At 47.1% G+C, this 11665-nt stretch overlaps 1 protein-coding gene across 1 annotated transcript; it reads left to right on the top strand.

Moving 5' to 3' along the window:
- Positions 1-10992: 10992 nt before the first annotated feature.
- Positions 10993-11325, top strand: LOC122404338 (the record flags this gene model as incomplete). Its single annotated transcript, XM_043408274.1, has 1 exon — positions 10993-11325. A coding segment is annotated over exon 1 (333 nt), but the record flags the coding sequence as incomplete, so codon positions are not given.
- Between the last annotated feature and the right edge of the window lie 340 nt (positions 11326-11665).

Below are 11665 nucleotides of genomic sequence, written 5' to 3'. Positions count from 1 at the left end.
ATTGGCGTTAAAGTCCCCCAGGACCAGCACCGGCGGGGCCGCGCAGAGCTGCACGCAAGCCGCGACCTCGGCCAAGTACAGCTCGAACGCGGCCTGACCGCTGCGGGCGAGATGTAGCACCCCACTACGGCGACTCCCCCCCAGTCCACGGCGGCGAAACCCCGACCGCGCTCCAGAATGGAGAACGGCGGGGACCCGTCGCCACCTCCCCATACCGTCGCCACCAAACCGTCCGCGTCGCCCACCCAATGTGGGTGATCAGGCACGCGTTACGTCTCGGTGGCGACCGCCAGGCCAACCCCCCCCCCACTCCGCGAGGACTTGGGACATCATGTCCTCTGCCGCGCGGCAGTGGTTGAGATTGGCCTGGAGGAGATGGCGGGGCGCCGTTATTAACGGCCGTCCCAGCCTTCTCCCGGCTGTCCGTCTCCGTGGCACCGTCCACCTCCATTGTGGAAGCTGCCAGCGACCGCGGTGCCTGAACCGGGGTGGGCCCCTTCTTCTTCCCCTTCCGGGAGGGGGGAGAGCACTTTTTGTTCCCCACCCTGTGATCGGCTGGCCTCCCCATGGCCGCACATAGCGGGCAGTGGGGGGCCGCCGAGCACTGGCTCGCGCGGTGGTCATTCGCCCCGCAGCGGTAGCACGGACCGCTGCGGTCGACCGGCGAGATGCACCACTGCCTCACGTGCCCCAACTCGAGGCAGCGGTGACACTGAAGTGGGCGCGGCGCGAGTATCTCCACTCGCGCCGAAACCCACCCCACCAATACCCTCCCGGATTCCGCCACCTTTCTAGCGTCGGAGAGGGGACACCGGGCCCACGCCGACCCCAGGCCGGAAGGAGACCTGCAGATTTCTCCGACCCGCACGACTCCCTCGGGGCAATCACCCGCCCTCGGTAGGGCACGGGACACCTCCTGCGCGGTGACCGAGTCGTCCAGCCCACATATGCGCATCTCTGTGCGCTTCGTGGGCCGGGCGACTCGGACAACCCGCTCGCCCAGCTGCTCCTGGAGCCTCTGGGCGGGTCGGTCCGCCTTCACGCCGCCCTCTGGACCAGGGATCTCCAGCAGGAGACCCCCGGTCACGGCCCTCTTCGCCCTCACGGAAGCGATGCCAAGCTCCTCCAGGGATATATTATACGTGGCGAGCTGCATCGCCCCCGCGAGTGTCAGGTCGCCCGCCTGAGGAACGCACAGGGTCACTGCTGCCGTTTTAGGGGGGCGCCCTGGTCGCACCTTCGCGGCCTTTCCCTTGGCCGCGGACGGCGAGGTAGCCGGTCGCGGCTGCGAGGCCTTCCTCGTCGCCCTCTTCGCCTCCGCCCTACCACCTCGCTCCACGACACCCCCCCTTGGGACACCCCCCACCTTCGCCTTCCCCGCCTGAACCGACTTTGGTCGGGGAGACACCGCCTTCTTGCTGACCGTACCTCCGTGGAGGAGCTAATCCCGGAAGGCGACCAGCTTGCTATGTATCAGGTTCCCCTTCCTCCTCAGAAGTTCGTCCTCTGAGGAGGATGGGGAGCTCTGCGCGGGCGGAGTGCGGGTGGAAGGGCCACGCAACACCGAAGATGCATAGCTTGTAAAATAGAATGTCTTTGTTCTTCATGTTCTTCGAAATCTTTGCTGACCATCCCCATTCTTCCTTGGATGTGTCATTGGCTGAGCCGAGTCACTTCTCCTTCTTCCTTAAACCCATCATTCGACTAGTCCATATCAGTTGAACATGTAGGGTACCACTTTTGAACGTGTCTCACGTCGTGTTAACGTATGGGTTGTATGTGTGAGTCTCGAGCTTAACAATGCGATCATCAAACGTCGGCTTCCCTCCAATGCTTAGAATGTCAACCATTTTCAACTTAAATGCGCACACTGAATCCCAAGGATTTCAAAAATGCAATGTTTGCAGCACTGAGCCTCTTCGTTTTAACGTAATCAGAGCTGTTACTGTTGTAGACAATTTCGTTTGGAAGAAACGTGTTTCTGGAGTCGTTCAACACAAGCATCTCATCAGTTCGCACCACAGGTATTATCGTCGTCGCACGTGCAGTCTGATGGTAATCTCTTCACCGCGAAAATCCAGCAATCGTCCGTTTTGATCCACAACGCGTATCGTTAGATCCGTAATGATCCGTGCGGTGATTGGAAGATAAATGATCTGTGCGGGCGTTTCCGATATCTTATATCCTGGCGGAACTCTCGGAGAAAATTCATGTATCGTATGTACGCGCTTCCCATTGTTGTACGCGCCAGCGGTCGCACTACATTCAATGCGAATAATGTTTACGCTCATGATATTAATCGGATCGTCCGTTTCGTGCCACAGTCCTGGTTTTAATACCCGATTCGCCGAGAATCCCAATAGCGATCCAATGTTATTGGGTTTCGTAAAATCTATGGGAAATGAGAAGAACAGCTCGCTTTTCATGGTGTTGTTGTTGGGGCGCAACACTATAGGATATACATCATCGGTACTACCGAGATTTTGAGGATATCGCTCGAGTAATCGCTGCTTCAAATACTTAGCAATGGCGTCTAGTTCGTAGGAGCCGTGGGGAATCGTAATGTACTGTCCTCCGCTCACTTGAAGTCCCGCGAGACGGCACAGGGGCAAGGGGAGTCGGACCGCCCTTCCCCACCTTTAACGCTCCCTGAGCCGCATGTTCCAACCTTCGGCCACGCCGTGTGACATAGTCGTAGGAACAGATTTTATTCGTGTCCCTATTTCAGTATATATACAAATTTAAAGCTTGGAGACCCCATAAACTACTGAGGTTTCGTTCATGTTTAATGTATAAAATGTCTGTTTTATCTCATAAGTGTTATTTAATATAGGAAGGAATAATATGTAATATTAGCAATTTTTTTATAAGTGGAGTAATCAAGATGATTTTGAGATATACAGGTAGCCCTCCTACAACACGGCATCTTATAACATGGTTTCGCTTTAAAACGATAAGAAAATTGCGAAAACTTTTGTACACCACTATACTTCTATAGCATTGGATAACATGAGTTTTGCTTAACATATTTAAAAACTAAATTACCTTAAAATAATGACGCGAAGGAATAATGAACTATGGTGGCTTGACATGAAAAAATATAAACAAATTATAATTTATTAAATTAAGGTTGCGTTAAATTAAAATAATATTTTTTGTTTTTTTTTGTTTTGTGTTATATATACATTTACATTTTTCATAAAAATTAAGTTGCTTATGTAGAATTAAAAAAAAAAACATTTATTTTTAATAAATTTTCGGGACGTAACTCCCCTTCATGTACTGGCTCTGAGTCTCATATAACACGGTTTCACACAACACGGCATTTTCTAGGAACCTATCTACCGTATTATAGGAGGGTTACTTGTAATTAATTTTACTTAATGGAATCAAATATTTTGTCTGACAAAATCCGATTTAACTCTAGTTATTTTCCTCAAAAAAGCATTAAGTCACAAACATAAAAAACCATGTACCGGTTACTCTTGACCCAAGTTCGATGCAGTGTCTTTCTGCTATCGAAGTCGAGTCTTCCCAATTCCTATCTACACTATCTATCTGTAATATAAGTTACACTACGCCAATGGGGGCTCTGTCCGCCACGTGTTCTCATTATCTCTTTCTATCTCGCTGCCTTCCTCGTCAGTCAGTCCACATGTGTGTGTAACTGCCGCGACGAATAGCGAGCTAGAGACCAATGTGTGCGTGGGAATACGTGTGCCCCTTCTACTTCTCCCGCATTCCTTCCGTGGGACTTCAAGTGAGCAGAGGACAGTACTTGTGGCCAGTGTCGACGCTGTTGTTGTCGGTGTCATAGTTTGTGGTGAAGTACAATTTATCGTTGCTCGAGTCGATGTTGGGTATTGTATGATACATTTCAAAGGTTGTTAGACCAAGCTCGTAATCATCGTCGCTCAAATCTATGGGTGGAAAGTAGCTTACAACGAGGGTGCTACTCTTGCCAGTTAGAGTCAATGTTAACGACTTATTCCGAGATACTGCTCGACTAGTACTGAAGCAGAGTGGTGGGGAGACAATCCTTAAATTTGGTGCCAATCGTTTGTAGAAAGCGTAGACATAGTTGTCCGCAATTGCTCTGATCATACTCCTGATATGACGTTCGATTGTATTCAATTTTCACATCATCATCATTATCCAAATACTGTGTCAATTCCTTAGGCGGTCGAAGATTGCCAAAGCTATCGAAGTATACAGCTCGATGCCCTCTTTTCGCATACGCCACCCAATGAGTCCCCGGTCCCTCGACATTGTCCAAATTCAAGATACCACTCTCGTTTCGACGTACTCCTCCGGCGGGTAGCGCGTTGCGCATAAAAACACCTCTAAAGAATGGAATACGCATACGTTTTGCCAACTCAATCAATTGCATGTCGGTAGTTACACCCACAGGCATTTTTATTGTCTTTTCGACATTTTTTTTTCCGTTTCGAGATTCCCTGTCCGCGCTTGTATGGTGTCAGATAAAGTCCACGACCTTCCATGGAGCGATTATGACGCTGCATTTCCTGCAGCTGACGTTGCGCTGCCGTATTATCGTTTACCGCCTTGGCGATCCCCGCCGCTCCGCCAGCTAGTGATCCGAGAACACCTAGCAGCGGGAGAACTGGTAATATACCACCCCGTTTGGCCACTGGAAGAATCCGCTTTTGCGATGCTTTTCTTACAGTCCTTTTGCGGGGTTTTGTTTTCATCCCCATTCCGATTTTCGTCTTGGCCTTCATAGCTGCCCAAACAGCTGTAGCAGCTCCTCTTTCACCTAGAGTCGAGTCTCGCGCAACGATGCGTTTTCGCGCTTTGTCAGCGAGTGCGATATCTGCTGCGTGCCTTTCGTCGAGGTCGTTGCTACGCGAATATGCAATATCGTGTTCGCGACACGCTGCGTCCAACGGATTGATGCCTTGATCACCTCTAGCCAATCGTTTTGCCAGATGAGTTCCTGGACCACAAAACTGGTATCCTGGGATATGTAATTCGATAGGTAGCGCGTTTATCGCTCGATTTAACAAACCACCGCCATTCTTTACTCTCGTCGGCGTCATTCACTGCAGTTTTTAATCAGTGGTGCTGGACCGTCGATATGCGTTCGCTGCCAAGGGCGATTATAATGTTCCAGACACCGACGATACTGCCGAACCTCAAAATCGACTTTTATATGCTCGGGGAGTCTGTCCCACAACTGGTCAGTGTGTCTGTCAAATTCTTGGAGTAGAATAATCTTTGGTATACATTTCAGCTGCTCAGAGGTTATGTCTCGAATGTCGCAATTATCCGACAGAACGAGAAGCATTTCGAATACTGAGCTGTTTTGCTTCGACGCTGGTCTATAAATAGGGCGCGTCGTCGCTTCGTCGTATCAAAATCAATTTCGCGGTTCGTAGAGAGGAAAGCATGCGATTCGTACGACAACCAGTGACGATACGCGTGTCAAATTTCGACAATAAATCGCAAATGATGTCTACGAAACAAAGACGCAAACATGGCAGCATGCTACCAAACACTATACGTTGCATCATTTGTGGTCCATCAAATTGTGGAAAGACCAACGTGATAGTGAGCTTGATAGAAAGTCCTCACGGCGTTTGCTTCGAGAACGTGTACGTGTATTCCAAGTCGTTGCAACAGCCGAAATATCAGTATTTGGAGAATTTATTGGCTCCGATATATGAAATTGGCTACTTTACGTTTTCAAATAACAGTGACGTCATCCCACCGAGCGAATCGCTTCCGAATTCCATTTTTATCTTTGATGACGTGGCATGCGACAAGCAAGATACGATACGAGAATACTTTGCAATGGGGCGCCACTCGAACGTTGACTGTTTCTATCTCTGTCAGACGTACGCAAAGATTCCCAAACATCTTATACGAGACAATGCAAATCTGCTGATTCTGTTTAAGCAGGATGGTACCAACTTGAAACATGTGTACAACGATCACGTAAACACCGACATGTCTTACGAGGATTTCTGCGCTTTGTGTCGCAATTGTTGGCAACGAGAGTACGGTTTCGTGGTGATAGACAAGGATAGCGCGATGTCCAATGGGCGTTATAGAAAGGGATTTAACGAGTTTGCGGTATCGTGAGATGGTCAATCGTAATCGACACGTCGCACAGTGGTCCCAAATGCCGAAAAGTTGGCCATAATATGAAGGAGTTCTTCAATTTAGCTAAAAATTTGTAGGTAGGGGTTATCGAGGTCGCTGATTACGAATCAAAAGTCATAATTAAAAAAAACAAAATGGCGGCTCCGATATAGCTCACACATATGCGAAAGAAATGTCGGAATCACCTGAAATTTGATACATAGTTACTATCGAGGTTGCTGATTACGAATCAAAAGTCATAATTTAAAAAAACAAAATGGCGGCTCCGATATTATTCACACATATGCGAAAGAAATGTCGGAATCACCTGAAATTTGATACATAGGTACTATCGAGGTTGCTGATTACGAATCAAAAGTCATAACTTAAAAAAACAAAATGGCGGCTCCGATATAGCCCACACATATTTCACGAAAACACGTCGGATTTCGGAGGTATGTGTATTCACCAAAAGTGATTATAATTGAGCCCCGCAACCAAAAATAATTTTTTCAGAATGATTTGAAATTTTTTAATTTAATTTTTTAATAACTTTTTAATGAAGCCTCAGTGAAGAAATTGATACTCTTGATTTTCGTCTTATTTTGGCCTCTAGAATCTCCCATTAAAATTTTTCCCAGGGGTGGCCGAATACCCTGTATAAGTAAAAAATCTAAATGAAAACGAAAGGAAGAGAAAACGAAAGGCAATACCGCACAAATGTTTTATGTCTGTCATAAAGTCAGGCAGGTATAAGGCACAATTTACAGCTTACAGCAGTGCCTTCATATTATTTGATTCTTAGTGCTTTTACATGGCAAATGCGAAAAAATGTTTTAGTTTTAAATTCTCAAATTTTATTAACTATTTTCGAAATAAATAATTTTTCATGTAAATAGTTTAATGCAGATTAATAATCAATAATGAAGTAGATCAACTGGTTCATTGAAAAATATACAATATTTAATAATGAAAAATTATTTATGCATTAATTTAAAAATTTATTAAATCTAATAATAAGTCCACCTAAAATTATACATTATTTATTTTAAAAAATTTGTTGTATCTGCCACAGTTTCCAAGAAAAAACCGCGTGATTTAGTAACGCGGTCACCCTCCATTATAAAATAGGGTGGTACGACTTTAGTTGCAAAAACTTGCAGCTAATTCTTGCAAATTCTGCAAGGTGAAAGTATCACATACAAGCCTGAACAAAAATGGCAGTGGGATATTGAGGAATGAGCAACTTTTTGCCTACTTGTTTGCGATGCATGCATGAAATTTTACATTTTATTTTCAGTAATGAATGTACCGGTTTAACAAATTAATGGATAACAATTTTTAATATGTTAGTACTCAGAAATGTTCTACTTACTTCCAGGAACAGCATCCATTTTGCAGAATTGAAATTGATGTTTTCTAAAAAAACTTATGCACTTTTCACTCTGTGGTACGAATTGACGCTTACGCTCTCGACAAACGACTGACTAACGAAGCCGAAGTTTGGATCGCAATTGCCATCCAGGTATAAAAATATGACTCATTTCATTTTCCCTACCCGAAAGAGACATCCTTAAACTGCCGATTCCAACAGGTAAAACCTCCATACCGAAAAATTATTTTTTGGGGTTTTGGCCACGTTTTCACGATTTGGGACCACTGTGCGTCGGTGGAAAAGCAACGTCTGCGGCACAATGATTGATATCGATAGTCTGGAGATTAAGGATCGCGAGAGAATAGCGAAGGAAATTGCAAAAACCAGTGATTCCATTCGCAAGAAACATCAGGCTTTGAAGACTGGTAAGATGGAGGAAGATATCGCGTTGGAGAGATACTTTAAACCTGTTGTTGAGCCCTTAAAACATATTGTGGAAAATACAACAGCGACAAAAGCTGACATACCATCGCTGACGAGCACGAACGTTGAAGGGAATGAAACATTAACACATAAACCAAAAATCCAACCGAAAGGGAACACATCACATAAGAGAAATAGAAAACGATTATACATGTCATCGGAAAATTCGCTCGTAACCTCCACACCAGTTCAATCGAAGCGGAAACAACCGAATGTCATGTCAAACGATTCCCCGGTTCCGCCTGCACCAATAAATACATTTCCCGATGTACAGTCGATCACAACCAATGCTGAAGACGTTTACGAAACTTCTGCCGATGAGTCATTTGCAACATCTATTAGGCATGAACTCCAAACATCCGAGGGGCAACGTACATTTCGCAACCATTTCGGTCCGTTGGGGCAAAAATACATGCGCGCAATCCTAAGTGGTGATAGGGATACGATCATGGATCATGTGTATGGAGTATACTTTGACAATAGTGGAACGATGCTTGGGGATAAGGCTTTCGATATGGACAAGGATGATAATATAATCATAGATGGTGTAAAATATGGAGGAACTCCCGGTCTTTATGAACTTATTTTCAAGAGAATTCCCGACGACGCCATATACACAGATGCCGATAGGCAAAAATACAAAAGTATACTACTGACAACAAATGCTCACAGACGTGGCCATAACGCACAAAATTACATAATGGGTAACAAGGGATACAAGTATAAACATGTAATTGCACCGCTACTACCCCGTGTATCTGCCAGTAAGGCAGGGAAAGGCCTGCCGGTTCCGCATGTCATGACGGTAAATGATAACAAGATCGATTACGTGCACTGGGACGATCCCAACGAGCTGGTGGATCGACTCCGGTTGTTGGAAGCGTCGCGTCAGGCGGGTAACAACTCGCATGACCATGAAATTCTATCGATTATCGAGGAACTTCGCGAGGTAGGCCTCATTATAAATTAAACCGCGCACCGATGATGTGCACTGTATGCATTTAGATGCCGATCAACAAATTTGGGGTATCGCTCGAGAAGAGTCGAGCAGTTAGAATGGACTATTACAAATGGAGCGGTATGCTTCGAAATTATATGCGAGACAATGCTCTTTGCGTGGCAGGTGCCGACTTTGATGCAACATCACGCAAGATACGACGCGTAGCACAACCCGCAGCCGACAGCGATGCTGTCAATAAACTATATGTGGAAAAGAGCATTAAACTTTTGAGAGAGCAGCAGGAAGAATTGGAGAGGAAGCTGATTGTGTGGCAGAGAGATATGCTAATGTTGCAAAACAGTGTTCAAAAGATATCGCAGACATTGAATCCTATCCCGCAGCAGAATTACGATGGAGAATCATGCGAGACGGTTGAACATGTCCAGAATTATTTTGGGACGATGGGAAGCACATAATACATGTACGCAATAATTATCACTTCATTCGTGTCAAAGATACCTCTGCGATCAAACATGTCGCCATTATCGAAATCCAAAAGTAAAGAAAACCATAGCCGCAAGAAGCTACAACTTGTTGAGGAATTGCATGCCCCGGCTCGAAGACATTTCCCACGGAGGCGCGTCATAGTCCATGGATACGATGATCTGTGGCAAGCTGATGTTGTAGAAATGCGTCCATACTCGCGATTCAACCGAGGTCACCGCTATATACTCACCGTCATCGATGTGCTGAGCAAGTATCCATGGGCGGTTCCTGTGGAACATCGCGTACGACGCGGTGTTGCGGGCCGACCTCCCCGACGGTGTCAGCGCCGTGTGTTATGCAGATGACACACTGGTGCTGGCCGTCGGGGTGCACTGGCGGAGGGCCAAGCGTCTCGCGGAGGAGGGGGCGCAACGCGGCGTCGACCGGATCAGAGGGATGGGGATGACGGTGGCGGTCCATAAGACCGAGGTGAGAGCGTTCCATTCACCTCGACAGGATCCCCCACCCCCTTTTGATCCGCGTGGGTGAGGCTAATATCGAGGTGAAGCCCCAGATGAGGTATCTGGGGCTGATCCTCGATAGCCACTGGCGCTTCGAGGAGCATTTCCGCTGCCTGGTCCCCCGGTTGGAGAGGATGGTCGGGGCTTTGTGCCGGATTCTGCCCAACCTGGGGGTCCCAGCGGGCCGAGTTCGCCGCCTCTATGTGGCAATGGTTCAGTCGGTGGCCCTATACGGGGCCCCCGTCTGGGCGGACGTCCTTGGCAGCGTAGGCTCGGACCGGATGGGGTGGCAGTGCCTCCTGTCCGGGTCCGGCGCACGGAGCGGCACCCTCGGTGGCCTGGTGCGGACATTAGTTGCCGGCCGCCGAGGGGTAGAAACGGGGTCACGGGCGGTTGCGAGTTGGGGTTCGCAGCCGCCACTAGACGCGGCCCCGGGACGGATTGCGGCAGGACGAAGTGGCCTCGTCCTGCCGCTATGAGACAGGGCGATTGCCGGGGGGAACCGTTTGTCCCCCCGCGGGTGGGCGCAAAGCGCGGGCACGGGGAGGATACCGGAAGTATGCTTCGAGCGATTCCCGGTATCCTCCCAAATCGTGCGGAAGGTTCATCGTGGGGGTTTTAGTGGGTAGGTCCCGCGCCCGTTATAATGGGCGCGGGGAATCCCACACACCCCTCCCGCCTCTCCCCAAAGAGGTGGGAGGGAGTCTTTCGAAGATTTTCCCCACGACAAAAAAAAAGGAAAAAAAAAAAAGTATGCATGGGCGGTCCCGCTCAAGACTAAAAGTGGTGCCGAGGTGACTAAAGCCTTTGCAAAGGTATTTAGAGATCGATATCCGAAAAATTTGCGACCCGATCAAGGAAAAGAATTTTACAACGCTGATGTGCAGAAACTCTTGACAAAGCATGGCATTAATCATTATTCAACGTATTCGGTGATGAAGGCCTCCGTCGTTGAACGTTTCAATCGAACCTTGAAGAACAATATGTGGAAACTGTTTACGCTCAATGGAACCTATAAATGGATTGATGCGCTACCGCGTCTACTTGCAGAGTATAATGCACTAAAACATAGGACCATCGGAATGCGTCCTTGTGATGTTACCCCTGCGATCGCTGATAAGCTGCTTGCCACCGTATACAACAACATAAAGATCGCTGCTACAGAAAAATTCAAGTTGGGCGAGTTTGTGCGCGTGAGCAAATTTAAAACCATCTTCGATAAAGGCTATACGCCGAATTGGTCAACGGTGGTGTTCAAGATAGCCAAAGTACAGGCAACTAATCCCGCAACGTATCTGCTTCTCGATTCGTGTGGAAAACCTGTTGCCGGAGGATTCTACGAACACGAGCTGCAGCGTGTCACCGATCCTGATGTGCATCTAGTGGAAAAAGTGTTGCGTAGGAAGGGACATAAGGTATATGTTAAGTGGCTAGGGTTTGATAAATCACACAATTCTTGGATAAATAAAAATAATGTATTGTAACATAATAATACATGATTCAATAAATACAATGATACATGTTGATGTGAGCAATTTTATTTTTTTACAGAATAATTCCACTATTTGTAACAAGGAGTTAATAAATACAATAATTTCGATTTACAACGGTATTCTATAATGTCCCCAGGGCAGAGTGTCGGTCGAATCGGGTACGATATACCTCTTGTCATCGTGTGGACTTAGAGCGATTTTGGCTTCCGAAATGGTGCAATTTCGACCGTATACATGATTGCCTGCGAACCATTTCGATCTC

Source organism: Colletes gigas, unplaced genomic scaffold (genome assembly GCF_013123115.1).
Source record: "Colletes gigas isolate AHSC1104 unplaced genomic scaffold, ASM1312311v1 Colletes_gigas_Sc00198, whole genome shotgun sequence".
NCBI classification, from domain to species: Eukaryota; Metazoa; Arthropoda; class Insecta; order Hymenoptera; family Colletidae; genus Colletes; species Colletes gigas.
This window is presented reverse-complemented; position numbering and strand designations above follow the sequence as displayed.